Source organism: Rhinoderma darwinii, chromosome 8 (genome assembly GCF_050947455.1).
Source record: "Rhinoderma darwinii isolate aRhiDar2 chromosome 8, aRhiDar2.hap1, whole genome shotgun sequence".
In the NCBI taxonomy this organism is placed as follows: Eukaryota; Metazoa; Chordata; class Amphibia; order Anura; family Rhinodermatidae; genus Rhinoderma; species Rhinoderma darwinii.
Window position 1 is genome coordinate 70,711,570 of NC_134694.1, and position 15,773 is coordinate 70,727,342.

A 15,773-nucleotide genomic window follows, 5' to 3' on the forward strand; every position below is an offset into this window, starting at 1 on the left:
CACGGCTGTAATAAGGCTTGCCCGTTCTTTCTGCGGTCCGGGCTCCAGGGCCATGCATGGACTGTGGAAACCACGGTCGTGTGCATGGCCCCATAGGAAGGAATGGGGCCGAAATTCTCCCGTGGATTTTCGGTGGAATTGTGGCCGCAAAAGCACGTTCGGGTGCATGGGGCCTAAGTTTTAAGGTAAAATGGTTTATCATGAAGGTAAAGTACTAGAAGTTTAGGTGTTTTGTACCAAACAAAGAGTGTACAACGCGTGAAACACAAATCTTACTTTGTAAATGAACTTGACAACAATCCAATGAAAGCCAATGCAGCTCCTCCAGAAGATGTCTTCTGACATCCCAGCCTATCTGTGAAGATGCTCACAACTGGAGAGCAGAAGAAGATCATTCCCATGGCAAGAGACCCGACCCAAGCTGTAAGGAAAAAAAAAGAAAGATTGTTGGCTCCTCTTTAAAGCAGTCAAAGGAAAAAACAACCACAATCAACAAATTCCTTATTATTTTTGTTACCAAACAGTCTTTTTAATAGGCAAAAGGGACTGAGTTGTTGTATTCCTTCTACGTTCGTATCACAGGTCCTGATTTATAATAGTAAATAATAGAAATGATAAAAAAAAGCTTAGAACTTATGTAGATACTGCTAATGTCAGATCACTGGAACGTATAAGAATGCAAAGGTGAAAGAATTCAGCAGCTACTAGAAAGCTCAGTACAAGACCTAATGGGTAAACAACATGATCTCACAGTCTACGTATAGGTGAGGATTGTTGGTGAAGATTTGTGTGAAAAGAAGTACGGTAAAACCACTGCAAACGTGAATGGTTCCAGAGGAAAGTGGAGCATGGGAGAAAAAACAAGAACTTAATGGGACTTTGCTGGTAAACGGCCATTAGATACTCGAGCCGCGTATCCAATTGTTGTTGGAGTCGGATGTGTAAAAGTCACGAAAGACCAATTCAGATCTCAGCCTCTTAAAAGTACAGTTACAATGGCGGCCATTACAACGTGTCAAAACAAGGTATTAAGAAGGTGGTCATATTATACCAGCCACTAAGTGTATATAGAATTAAGTTGCAGTGTTTCTGATATTTATTATTATAGAACTTTTAGACTTTGTATTTATCGGTCGAGCGGTTCTTTTAACTATAGTTTACACCAGACCTGTATTGTGTCAATCGAGGAGCTAAATTCCTACATACACACAGATCAATTCTAATTTTCAGTTAATGCAAAACATGAATTTCTTGCTATGTATCTCGTAAACTTAAAAAGTTACGTGGTTGGGATCACCATGACATATGCAAACCTCTACCAGGAATAGCTAGAAGTGAAAATTCTCATTGTTTGTAGACTTCATTCAGGGCCACAGAAATCAAAGCATTCCCCTAACTCACTTGCGAGCCATTGCTAATTGTTTAAGTGTCTCTGCTTTGCATCAGGAGGCACTTGGAAACATGATGTCCATTTTAAAGCCTCCTACATAGAAAACATTCAAAGAAATCCGTGAAAAGCAATAATCGGAGTTATGTGACTTAAGCCTCAAGCTCACTAGAACAGAAAAGCTATGCTCTAGAAAATTTTGATTAAAAATAATCCAGGAATCAGGTCTTTCCTTTTAAAGGATAAATTAACCTAATCTCTAAACAGTGAAAAATGGAAGCTAGCAAAATTTGTATCATGGCAGACAAATGCAGAGGGTTGAGTCCAGCGTTGTAGAGAGGTAAAACGGAATCCTGTTCCAAGTTTACTAATTCAAATTAAAAGGTCCATAGGTATGGAGTCCTAGTGTGCAGGAAGGAGTGTATGTCGGTCCAGTCGTAAAGCCTACGCGTTTCAGACGTGTTAGACGTCCTTAATCATGGCTTGATTAAGGACGTCTAACACGTCTGAACTAGGACTCCATACCTATGGACCTTTTAATTTGAATTAGTAAACTTGGAACAGGATTCCGTTTTACCTCTCTACAACGCTGGACTCAACCCTCTGCCTTTGTCTGCCTTCACCCATCGTGTGCCGACACGAGATTCCGTGCGATGTCTACGACACACATGCCATGTGTCAGGTGAGCTGGAGGATCTCTCCCCCAAAATTTGTATCCTCCCTTGTCTGATCTTCATGCCTCTCGTAGTCCATAAAGGAGATATCTTCTCCAGCTGGGTGAAGAGTTCTCCATAACTAGTGATACGGACAGGTCTTTTTTAAGGTTCCCTATACTGTCAGATTGGAGAAGACAATGGAGTAGGTAAGGGATGGTGTGTTATTTTAAGTACCACGTTAAATAGCAATTCCAATGAGCCACGACACGAAAAAGTCTACAGAGGCTACTGGTCAAAGACACAGGATTTCTATATGCCTATTATTTAGCATCAGAAACAGTCAGATTAATTGAAATCCATACCCACATGAAAATGGGACTTCTGTGTATATCGGATCTGCTAAGATAAACTCATTTGTATATTTTCCCAGAATTTGCTATTTTAAAACACGGTTCCTATGTTTCACTACATTTGGCAACTAAAAGCAAACAAAATAGTGTAGGAATGATGAAGTATACATACCACCAGCAGCGTACATTGGCCTTTTCAATATATCTCTAGAAATTTCAGATCAAGTATAAACCGAACAATTTGTGTCTGTGAGCTTGATCTATTTACTCTATATTTTCTATAATTTCTTCTGGGCGTGAATATTGTTGAATTAAAACTACAACATGGATAGTTCTGTCCCTGCTTAGAAGGAATCTGAATGTATCACCTATATGTTATTTTCCTAATTAAAATCAGGTAGTGAAACATTTTTCCTAAACGGTTTGTTTTTTTAAATTTGATCATGTTTATTAGAGTAACAAATTACAAAACAGAACTATAAAATATAGCATACTCCCCTTACCCACCCTTTGAGAATTAGGCATGGCAGCCACGCGCTTTAGCGCTGGAACGTCAAACATGAAGGAGGGAGGAAAAAAAATAAAATAGAAATATTGTTTTAGAAAGAAAATTAAAAAAAAAATAAAAATCTCGCTAGGATCAAGGGTATCAATCCACCACTTCCATTTTCCAAGGAACTTAGGCAGACCTCCATATATAGTAAAATATGAACCAGGAACCCGGACGTGATATCCAAAATCTGAATATTTCTAGTCTGGCAATAAACAGTAATTGCAGACGCAGAACTAAAAAACGTTTAGCATGAACCTAGACCTCCTGTGAGTAATCACAAAGAAGGGCCAGTGGGAGGCCACAGCTTAAATTCAATCCAAATGTGAAATTCCAAAAAGTAAAAACTTGAGACAAATAAAGGCATATTTTCGGAAACCGCTAAGCCAAGTGCTCAAGGTCCGTGTCAGTGGCAATGCACCTCAAACACAAGAAAGAGGCACGACATCCCAGAAGACCGTGTTTGGTCCGTGATATTCGGACTATGTCGACCGTATTTTCTGGACTGACCACAGTTCAGGGAGCCGGGCTCCTAGTATCATATTTATCTATGATGCTAAGAGTACCTGCCTCTCTCCGTACTGAAAACAATACGGGAAAAATAAGCTGGATTAACAAACAAAAATTGAAGGAATCTAGGCTTATGATTCAGTGAATTTTCACTGGCCATATATATATATATATGAAAGTATTAATAAAATGTTTCCAACCTCCCGTGTCTATATTAATTGAGATTTAATAGTGTCCCCAAAAGACCCGTTAACTAGGACAAACGAATATAATTTTTAAATTATTCCCTTCCTCATTTTGCTGTATAGCAGCAGATCACCAATCCAAAAGGGCCTAATTATAAACCTCCTCTAATCGTTCATTAGCGCCCAAGCGTGTGTAATTTGAAAATAACATAGTTACATGGTTAGTACGGTTGAAAGAAAGACACATGTCCATCAAGTTCAACCAAGGGATTGGAAAAGGGAAGGGAAAATTTGTACACTTAGGAGCGAATATTTTTTTTTGTTCTAGGAAATTATCTAAGCCTTTTTTGAAGCAATCTACTGTCCCTGCTGTGACGGCTCCAGCGGTGACTATTCCATAGATTCACAGTTCTCACAGTAAAGAAGGCTTGTCGCCTCTGCAGGTTGAACCTTTCTTTTTCCAGACGGAGGGAGTGCCCCCTTTTGAGGGGGTTTTACAAGGAACAGGATTTCACCATATTTTTTGTATGTGCCATTCATATATTTATATAAATTAATCTGGTCCCCCCTTAGTCGTCTCTTTTCAAGGCTAAATAGGTTTAATTCTTTTAATCTTTCCTCATAACTTAAATTCTCCAGGCCCCTTATTAGCTTTGTTGCTCTTCTTTGTGTTTTTTTCTAACGCCAGGGCATCCTTTCTAGGAACTGGAGCCCAGAACTGGACTGCATATTCTAGATGAGGCCGCACTAATGCTTTGTAAAGTGGTAATATTACATCCCTGTCCCGCGAGTCCATGCCTCTTAATACACGACAATATCTTGCTGGCCTTTGAAGCAGAACTACTCTAAGGCTGAGTTCACATGGGGCGAATACATATCTGCCGTGTGCGCCGCAGGGAATTCTGGCCGAACAACCACACCAAACTGTGGTGCAGTTTTCCACTCAGAATGTCCGCTGCTGAAAACTGTATCAAGCAGCCGATGACTATTTATCCCAGGAAACCACTGCAGCGACGGTTGCAAGGGATAAAGAGTCATCCCAGGAGGCCGGCCCTCTGACGTCATCCAGGCCAGCCTCCTGGGGAGACGTATCATCCCATGTAACCGCCGCTACAGTCTATGATTGGCTGCAGAGGTCACATGGGATGAAACGTCATCCATGGAAGCCGCCCTGGTGGAAGTAACTATAAGATTTAAAAAAAATAATAATTAGAGTTGCGTTTTTTTGTGGCGGAATCTATGCAAACCCACCGCAAAAAACGCAACAACTACTATTTATTGTGGGTTTTACCTCCCCATTGTATTCATTGCAAATAAGCAGCTTTTACGCAAATACAATTGACATGCTGCGGAATAAAATTCTGCACCGCATGTCAAATACTAAGCATTTTTTCCCCGCTCCGTATTTACGCAGCGTGTGGATGAGATTTGTTCCATCACATGCACTTTGCGGCTACTGTATTATGCTGCGGATTTTCAGCAACGAATTCCATTGCGTAAAATCTGCAGTGTTTACGCAACGTGTGAATTGACCCCAACTGTAAAGAACCCTTTCCTATATTGCAGTCTGAAACGCCTTTCCTCCACACGTTAGGAATGTCCCCATGTCCTTTGCACAGTTCTTGGAATGGCCACACATATTTATAAAGGTTAATAAGATCACAGCCGGACAAATACCCCTCATGTCCCCTCATTGTCATGGGGACAATAGATCAAATGAATATTAGACTGTAATTAAATGGTGCAGGAAGATGCCCTATTATGTGCTGCCCCCCTTCAAAATAGAGGAGTAAAAATAGAGTACAATGAATTCAAACCGAAGACTAAGTGGACATCAATAACACCATCAAAGTCCAAAATAAATTGGGTAGGCTACAAATCCATCTCTCTTCAGAGAATAAAAGGGGACAAGTAAGCATGCATTGGCACAAATAAATCAGAATAGTGTTAAGCACAAGCTGTCTTTGGCACATCCAAATTCTCCCAAATTACAAACAATGCTAGCATCCAGCCTAAACACGATAGTATTACACAGTGCCAAGATATAAATACATTTAGTTGAACTAAAAAGTTTTAATGAGAACACAGAACAAAAGAACAAAATCCTTTGGTACAAACCGTGTTTTCTAAAAGGCCTCTTGTCTAACCCAGGGCAATAAAACCAGCCATTGTCCAGTACTTGACCCACTGGCAGGAGGACCTCACATTGAGCAACCGGCTGGGTATAAATGATGCCTAACAGCTCCTGTTCTGCGCCCTACATTTCTGAAACATAGCTCCTTAGCCGTTCAGGATACAGATCAAAGCCAGGAATCTGTTCTTACATTTGTAGTAGGATATCTAAACACTATGCAGATTCAGGATAGTATTTACGTGTTGAGTTTTTCTACAATGTTTTTGTTTTTTTACAATTTATGGACTTATGCGGCATTAGAATGGACCATGAAGAAACGGTTAATGCTATTATTGCGATAATGTATATAATTTGAATGTGTGCACTTCTATCCAGTTCATCACTTGGTCTTGTTCTATAGAGCCCAGTCTGCAATAAAATAAGCCCAAATAAATAGTTCATTACTTATTCAAATAAGAAAATCATTATGTAAATGAGTTTTGAGCATAAGATTCATTAGATTCTGCAAAATTAATTACCGGTTATCAAAAAATGGCTACTTAAGACTTGGATCTGAATAAACAAAAACAAAACCAGGGCAAGAAACGTTTTCTTCTGGTGTACACGTTATCGGATCTACCCATCTGATTCCCCCGCTAAAGGAGTGTACCATACAGTAAAGGGATCGGAATAAACAAACGGCAGGATCTGTTGTTCCGCTGCTGATAATACCACACAAGGAACAACAAAAATTTCTAGGATGAATAAATCCTATGCGATAAAGATTGTCATAATTGAAACTGCTTTTTCTATACTTGATCAAATGAATTAATGTAGGAGGTTGTTACTGGGCTCCGCACAGAATGGTATTTGTACTAGTAAGAGTTCTCATGAGAAAGTAAAAATCTAAAAGGATTGTTAGATACAACAGTTTTTGGGGCTCACACATGGTACCTAAATGACATCAGCATAAAATCTGTAGGAACCGCTAGATTTAACATTTTCTTGGGAAAGTGTAATTTGAATGAAAGAGTGAATGGAAGAAATTTATGGATCTATGGATTGCTTAAACAAGGTCATTTGATGGGGAGCCATTATGTGTGGTGTCAGGGATAGAAATGAATAAAAGGGGGAATGTGAAGCTTGGAATTGACCTGAAAGCTGTGATTAATGAATATTACAGGATGGTCTTTACATGCCCGTAGACTTTTTTTTCAACTAAGACCCTAGATTGACCTCACTTTCCTTCCTCGAGGAATTATAATATTCAGAATATATATGTGATGAACATCATGGAAATCTTATTATGAACGGAAAGCGAAGAGATATGCAGAATGAATACCACATCCTCATGTGATCCCATAATTAATTTAGACAACAAATAAGCAGATGGGGCAAGACTGTAAAACAACATGTAAGACCACAAGTTGACCTTTACACATGGTGCATTCTTATCCGTAACAGAATCCACAAGCATTCCGATCACGAATGGAAAAATTGAACTTCATGAAAAGAAGACAGATTGTGGTTTGCTATGGCATATGGTCTTCAAGACATACTTTCCTTTAACGGAATAAGCATTCTACAGCCAGTTCTTGGGAGTGAGGAATATGTAGCAATGTGCAACTGGCCAAAGGATTAAAAGAGGCATTTTTTTTCCCAAACAGCACATATGCCTATGTAAAACTCTCAAGGCCTCAGTCTCCGCATCACTCAATTCTAGAATACTCCAAATCCATAGTTTTACTATTTGAATGTGATTGTTGATATTGAAGCAGAATTTGGTGGTTTTCGTTATTATGGTTCACATTAAAAATACCCTAAATATTTTGAAATTATCTTTGTGATATTTTAAATCGCAAAAATAAAAATCCGCAAAATTTAAGAAATAAATAAAATGTTGGGATTAGATGACTTTATATTATAAAACATTTATACTGTTTAGGCTTCGTTCACATCTGCGTTGGGGCCCCGTTCTGACGTTTCGTTGGGGGTTTCCGTCAGAACGGGACCCTGAACAGACAAAAACGCATTTTTGTCAATGGTGACGGATCCGGTGCCCATGGTTTCCATTTGTGTCTATTGTGCACCGGACCCGTCGTTTGGCCAGAAGCAATAGCGTAGTCAGGAAACAGACTAGAAAAATAAGTTAAAATTTTATTTGTGAAATAAAAAAAATTCCTCCATCGTTTTTGGGCTTAGGCCTCATGCACACGACCGTGTTTTTGCGGCCGCAATTCCCCCGAAAATCCACGGGAGAATTGCGGCCCCATTCTTTTCTATGGGGCCGTGCACACGACCGTAGTTTTTGCGGTCCGTGCACGGCCCGGGAGCCCGGACCGCAGAAAGAACGGGCATGTCTTATTACGGCCCGGTTCTGCGGTCCGGGCTCATTGAAAACAATGGCTGCGGCCATGTGCATGTCCCACGATTTGCGGGCGGCCTGCGGCTGACAGTCCGCAGCCGGCCGACCCGAAAATCACGGCCGTGCACACGGCTACGGTCGTGTGCATGAGGCCTTAGTTTTTACCTTTTTCACTGTGAGGCATGTTAACTTTACAAATTTGGTATTGCGTAATCGTATTGACCCACAGAATAAAGTTTTTTGTTGTTTTTTTTAAAAGGAATTGAGCGGTGTGAGCTGTAGTTTTTATTTGTACCATTTTGGGGTAAATATGACTTTTGATCACTTTTCCTAAAAAAAATTTGTGGGAGTTGAGGTAACCAAAGAACAGCAATTCTGGCTGTTTCATAGTTTTCTTTTTTATACTGTGTTTACCGTGTGGGTTAAAATAATTCTATATTTTTAATCGTTTGGACTTTTATGGATGGTTAGTTTTCTTTACATTGCTTTTGGGGGAAAATGGGAAAAGGGGGAAGTTTTTCCCCCCCATAAATATGTTTTAAAAAAAACAACAACAACAACTTTGCTGGTCTTCATAGGAACACAAAGATGGCAGAACTGGCGGCTTTCAGTAGGCCCCCAGGCTGCCATGACCACCATTGGCACCCCTCTCATTCTTAGACGCCACGATTGCTACTTACCGTGGCATCTAAGGGGTTAAGTAAGCGTAATCCTGCTTGTTATTCTAAGGCGTCAGTCTATGGAGAGGGAAGAGGGAGCAGGAGGAGGGAGAAGAGAGAGAGACACGCTGCATACAAGTCTATGTAGAAGCGAAGAGTGAGCAGGACACAAACGTGGGAGAAAGACACAAACGTGGGAGAAAGACACAAACGTTGTGGTAAGATTTCTATGTCGCCCCAGTACTGGATTCTCAGCTACAATGCTCATTACTGCTGTATAATCTCCTCCATGCTGCTGCAGCTTCTATATAGGTGATAGATAGAAGAGAACAGGATTCTCCTCTTCCATGTGTGCAGTGTATAAAATATATGATAGCAGTTAGGCACTGCTCACTAGCTCAAAGACAACGGGGAATTTGAGATAGAGTCTGTAGAGGGGAAACTGCTAGAAAAATGCAGAATATAATGGCGAGAAATACTGTTATTCCTCAGATAAACACATATGACAGCTTATTCTGAGAAGTCACCTGAAAAGTTAGGTCTGCTTTAAATTTAGTTCAGTTGTCCGTAATTAAAAACTTATACGATGCCCTTTTAAAAGACATTCCACTATATCTAGTCATAACTCTTACCATATCACTATGAAATATTAATCAAAACGAAGTCTTCATTGACATCTTTTCAAATTAAGTTATCTAAAAATGCTCAAATATGACAAGCTTTTACATTTTTACTAAACCACAAGTAAAAACAATGATGGCTCCTGGCAGTTTTCATAAATCCATGCAAAAAACATGTATCAGAATTTCATGGTTACATAACTTGTTGATTCAACACATCAATGAAGGCTTAATGCTGCTGCAGACCTTCCAATCCTTGTATTTACATAAAACTAATGCTACAGCTACAGAAATCACCCGAAAAGGAGGGAGTCACTGTCTCTGGAGCCACTTTCGGATTAACATAGTGTGCCAAATTTATAAGAATGCTGTAGTGTGCCAAATTGTATTAGAGAAAATCTGCCACCCCCTTTTAATTTAAAATGCCCTAACAATGCTAAACTAGTGTGGATCAATTGCATATGCGGCCAGTAAAAGGCACTCCAAATTGTAATTCGGGAGCCAGATTTAGTCATGCTTCATATGATGATGAGAATATACAGACCCTTCCATCACCTCAGTGATCCCCACTGGCCAAGCAGCACAGAGATGTTCATGACTTCGCTCTGTAGACAGGCAGAAAGTTTGAATGGAGTACCAGGATGTGTGACTTGATGCCATGAACAGAGCCGGCAAGGAGCCCCATGCTATTTTATATGCAATGGCACCACTTCTACATATTGGGCATAGTAGATACTACACAGATCTCCTTACTTGTCAACTATTGAAAAGCTTCAACAATCCAGCGGAAAAGACGACTTTTGTAGGCCCCTATTTTCTATGTCTCTAAAAAATGACATAGTATTGTTGTTGTCGGGAAGTTTTTTAAAAAGGGAACAGCTTATATACTTTATGCCAACACTAAATGCAGAAATGTCTGTTCTGTTTGAGAGGGGTTTCCAATCTATTTTCAAAGTCCATATGCACAGGGGTTAGATCTAGACTTTAGGCTGGGGCTAGATCAAGACTTTTTTAGTAGTGAGTGATAAATCATGGTCCATAAGAAGCCATTAGGCTTGCGCTACTTACAGAGTATCTATTGCACTACAAAAAATTGCTTTGATAAATCGCGGTCTTTAGAAATACAAGGAGTAGCTTGAAAAACTCTTCAAAATCGCTCCATTTAAGCGTTTTTTTTTTTTTTTTTTAACGGCTACATGCTGGAAAATCACAGATAAAACACTTTGGCAGTGTTTTGAAGAGATTATCAAGCTACTCAATGCATTCCTATGGACAGCGATTTATCACAGCAATATTTTGTAGTGCGATAAATACTGTGTAGCTCTAGTCTAATATATTCCTATGGACAACGATTGATTGATTGATTGCATGTTTACAGATAAATACAATGCAACATAACATTGATGTTGTAAGCAAGAGGAGGTAAAGGAGGAAAAATGCCACAAAATGTTTTGTTTTTCCCACTAAAACTACCCGCATCTTTTGTTAGAGGGAAATCCGTTGTCCAATATTACTAGGAGTCACGTTTGCTTCTCATACTCAATCAACTTATTTTGGTTCAAACCTTTGTGGGTTTAGTTTGTGAACGTAACTCAATTTGTCCCCCTGAGCTACAAAAGGATACTGTCTGACAAGAGGCACGGTGGGGAGTTGCTTTGCGTGCAGACCAGTGTCCAAGATTCATATCGTGAGAAATTTAAAAAAAGATTTATCCTGGCGTAGGAAAATGCCCAATTGGGCAATCAGAATTCTGTCATTGTTACTGCAGCTAGGACAGAATGATTCCCACACAAAGCATCGGAGAAGCTCATTACCCATGAAAGGCTTCTCTCCCCGGTTACTAATTACCAGGCTCTATTCTTACATACGTTGCGGCTAATGTTCTCCTACCGCTCCCCCCTGACAAAAAAGTTCTTGCTGCCAACAGTAGTTGTGGGTACGTTTTCTATTATGGTTTCGTATAGACCTCCATCTTCCTTACAGTATAAGATAATTAGCTAAAGAAGAATAAAAGCAGTTAGCAAAGTGACGGGGAACGATTTCTCCAATTACAGAAAGCTTCTTAAAGGGATTTACAAAAAACATTCATGTAGAACGACTAACTGACCGAGAGTCACAGTAAATGTTGTTCTTGTCAGACCACAAAAGAGCAAAAGAAACAGATGTTGTAATATGTTAAAAGAGAGGGGCAGATAGTAAAAGGAACCATCGCAGAATTGGACCGGCTTTCTTTTATTTGTTGATGAAATAACGTGAGGGGTCTATAATGGAGCAGTGAATTTGTAACGTTTACTTTCAATAATGTGGTCACAGATTCAATACTGGTCAGAGTGCTCTCTGTTCCATCAGGAAAAAAAAAAACGTCTTGGGATGTTATTTGACTTGGGCTATGTGCACACAGGGCGGATAGACTGCGCAAAAGTACACAGCGTATCCGTCCTGGTACCTGCAGAGATCTGCCTGAAAAACTGCACCAAATTGTGGTGCAGTTTTCGAGTGGTGTGTCAACTGTGGAAAACAGTGGTTGGAAAAAAAGTTAATACTTGTCCTGTTCTCCGTTGTCATTGCGTTAATGATCCATCCGTAGTTTCACCTACGGAAATGACAACTCTGTTGTCGGTGTAGTTCGGCCTCCTGGGATGACACTGCAGTCCATGTGACTTTTGCAGCCTGTGAACGGCTACATCAGTCACATGGGATGAAAAAAGTCATCCCAGGAGGCCGGCCTGGATGAAGAACAGAAGAAAGCATCGCTATGACAACACCCTGGTGGTAAGTATAAACCTTTTTGTTAATTTTAAACCAAAGAGAGTCTACTTTTTTTTTCAATTTTTGTGGCGGACTCGGAGAAATTCCAACATTTGCTGTTTGTTGCAAGTTTTACCTCCCCATTTAATTCAATGGGGGAAAACCTGCAACACAAAAGCTGCAATTCAGAAGAATAAATTGCCATGCTGCGGTTTAAGAAACACACCGCAGGTCATTTGTAAACTTTTTTTCGGCTGACTTTTTACGCAGTGTGTGGATGAAACCTGTTCAAATCTCATCCAATTGGCTGCTACTGTAATACAATGCAAATTTTCCGCAGTGAAATCTGTTGCGAAAAATCCGTAGTGTTTACGCCACATATGAACATACCCTAACAATTAAATCCGCCTAAGTGTAAATAGGAAAAAGTAATAAGAAATATAGCAAATTGGGCTATGAAAAAGTTGCAGAACACTCATTGAGATGGGCACGAAATGAAAAAACAAACAAAGAAAAAAAATCAGTGAGGAGAGTAAGCAGATTATGGTAGAGATTTCACTTTTGGAATGGATAAGTCTTTAGGATTTTATCAGCAATAACCAAATGCAATGTAAAAGTGCAAAGTCCATACATAACCTATGTGCATGTGTGATACACAGTACAGAATTATTACCATGACAAATCTCTCCCACGAAAGGCGTAAACTCCCCAATCCTTACCAAATGCATCAAGTAGGCACGTGATCAGTGCATCACCCCACAAACTCAACATTAGCTAAATAATAATGTTGCAAACTAAAACCTGCAAGTTACAACAAAAATGTAGGTTATCTATAATGACAGGGGTATCCTGTAATTCTAAAATAGCAGCCGGGCAGTTTCTCTTCCTGGCCCTCCACTTGACCAGCCACCTACCAATCTTTGCTCATCATAAAGCCAAGTACCCTTGTCCTTTCGTAGCTTTACTAAACCATGTAAGATGGGGTTCACACTTGCAGTCTTTTCTCTAGCTGATCTTTGGTTCTGCGTCTTGGCTTCTTTACAGTGGAGCCATAGCAGCTGTGCCGATCCATTTTCAAAATAATCCCGACAGACCATATTAAATTTAATAGAGTCCATCAGAATTCTTGTAGTGTAGACTGTGCTCTCATTTTCATCAAAGGAACTGGAAAGCCTGGTGGAACCCCATTAGTGAACAAATTAATGACAAACTGGCAACAGTTTATCAGTTTTTTTCAATCTGTCATCCATTGACCGCCATGATAAAAAAAAACGGAGGCATGAAAGATCCAGTTAAAAAAAAACAAACATCATCCTAGAACCAATGGAGACTGCTGCACTTTGAATCACACAGTAATGAATAAGATAGACTGACAAATCTGCCACGATTAACCGTTTCTCTTCTTTTTAAGACCCAAAATAGGTGGGGGTTTTTCTAAAAATATAGGAAAATAATTAGCAAGATAAATCCTGATGCTATATTTATATTGCAAGACCAAATGAAGGTTATACTCAAGAAATAAAAAATAAAAAAACACAGTACCCTCAAATGAACCTGGAAGACTCATTAACTAGAATCTCATAAGACACCATTATGTCAAAACCTCAAACAGCAGAAAAAAAGTCTTGGAAAGCCATTCTCTCTACATCCATGATGATCAGAGCTCCGACACATGCCAGACTTGTGATCACACGTACAAAAAATTAAAGCAGATTGCCGGTAATAATGCATTTCCCGTGATGTATGATTCACATTGATGTCTCACATATTGTGTAGATTAACTGTACCATGACAGTCTTCATTTTAGAAATAATTATAGTTCCCTGGCACCATGAGGCTTTAGATTCTCCTTAATGTAGGCACAATACAGGGCTTCTATTTGAACAAAACCTCTGTGGACATGTACCACAGCTTTAACATGGATATATTAATCCGTTTTCTGCTTGTAAGTTAGAAGGGTATTTACAGTTTCTGCAACTAAAGTCTATTCATTGGATAATGAAAATTTTAATATATACTTTGACTAAAAGGGGGCTATTGAAAATGTTTACACAAAGTGAAAAAGGGTCAAGATCTCTGCTTGAACATTCATTTCTTACTTCCAGATACTGAAAATCTCTACGTCATCTGATGCTTACACAGCTATAAGAGCTCGTATTGACTTATGATCAGATTTTCCACTTCTGGAAGAAATTAATGTTCCCATTGAATAACAGCAAGCAGAGGTCTTGAAAACCATGACGAATTGATACACAAAAGTATATTAGAAAGTTGCATGACATTGAATTATACAAAAGGTGAGCTTTAGGTGCTGAAGTTGGAAACCCCTTTCAAAGGGACACTAAAAAAACCATCAGAGAAATTCCACTCTTAATTTACTGTGCTCCGATTTAGTCTCGTATTGCATCTTGGACATTTGTCATATCCACAGTACCCGCACCTCTCTCTAGAATGGGGCCCCCTGACCCCCCCTTCTACCTTGTTCTGCTCTCGACGCTCCCCGGCCACTGAGTAACGAGGTGGTCGGGAGCACGGAAACAGCCGGGCTTGCTGAGCTACACTGTTTCCATAACGCCCATAAACAGTGTAGCATGCCAAACCACACTGTTTCCAGAACTCCCGAGTTCTGGTAACAGCGTAGCTCACTGTGTTATGCACGCGGTTTCTGGAAATCCTATTTACTTCTATGAGCGTTACGGAAACAGGATAGCTCATCAAGCTCGAATTTATCCGTACTTCCGACCACCTCAGACAGTGGCCGGAGAACAGTGGGACAAGTAAGAACAGGGGTCAGGAGGCCCGTATCAAGAGGAAGGTGCCCGTCCCAGAGGTGGGACTCGCATCTATCAGATATTTATGGCATATCCTATGGATATGCCATAAATGTCCAAGATGGGAAAATCCCTTTAATACTTAGAAGTATATAAATAATTCTTATATATGTGTCCCAGGAGATCAGCTATTTACTCCCTCATTCTCCCCACAACCCTATGTCTGGCTATAAGACAACTGGCTGCAGCAAGGGCCTCCTCCCTCTGCTCTGTCTGCAGTAGCACACACAGATTATTAAGACCTGCCTCTTTGCTAAGCCCCATGCCCTCAGCTGTTCACTAGCAGACTGACAAGGTGAGCAAGTTTATCTCCGGTTTACTTTTATCATTCATTTCTAGGTTTAGTGTTTCTTTAGCTAAAATGTTCCAGTTGTTTAAACCTTATTGACTAACAAAAACACATGCAGCCGCAACTACTAGTATTAAGATGAACTGTCCGTTCACACTACCGTCAAGGCTTCCGTTCTCAAACAAATCCTGATGGATACCCCTGACAAAATGGGGTCTATAGGACTCAGTGTTTTTGATGGCAAGAATAGTACTGCAGAATACTCTATTCTTCCAAAATACCAGAACCCCAACAGGTAAAGTTTGAACAGAGATTAACAGACCTAAAAGTATGAAAGGTGCTTTATACTTTGCAGTTAAAATATGTAAATGAGCAGATTTACACAAATTATAATTTTTGGCAGTGAACTGAATATTTTTTTTTTAAATGTCAAAAAGTAAAAATAACATTTTACTTGTCATCTTTTTCTTCCATAAAAAATAAAAAAAATAAAAATAGGAACGCCGTTGC

General features: G+C 39.7%; 1 protein-coding gene across 1 annotated transcript in view; it reads right to left on the minus strand.

Annotated features, from left to right (window-relative positions):
- Positions 1–15,773, minus strand: part of SLC16A2 (solute carrier family 16 member 2) — a 214,271-nt gene that overhangs the window by 48,620 nt on the left and 149,878 nt on the right. The window contains exon 2 of the mRNA XM_075835721.1: positions 277–421. Within this exon, the coding sequence (XP_075691836.1) occupies positions 277–421 (145 nt within the window). The remainder of the gene's footprint in view (positions 1–276; positions 422–15,773) is intronic.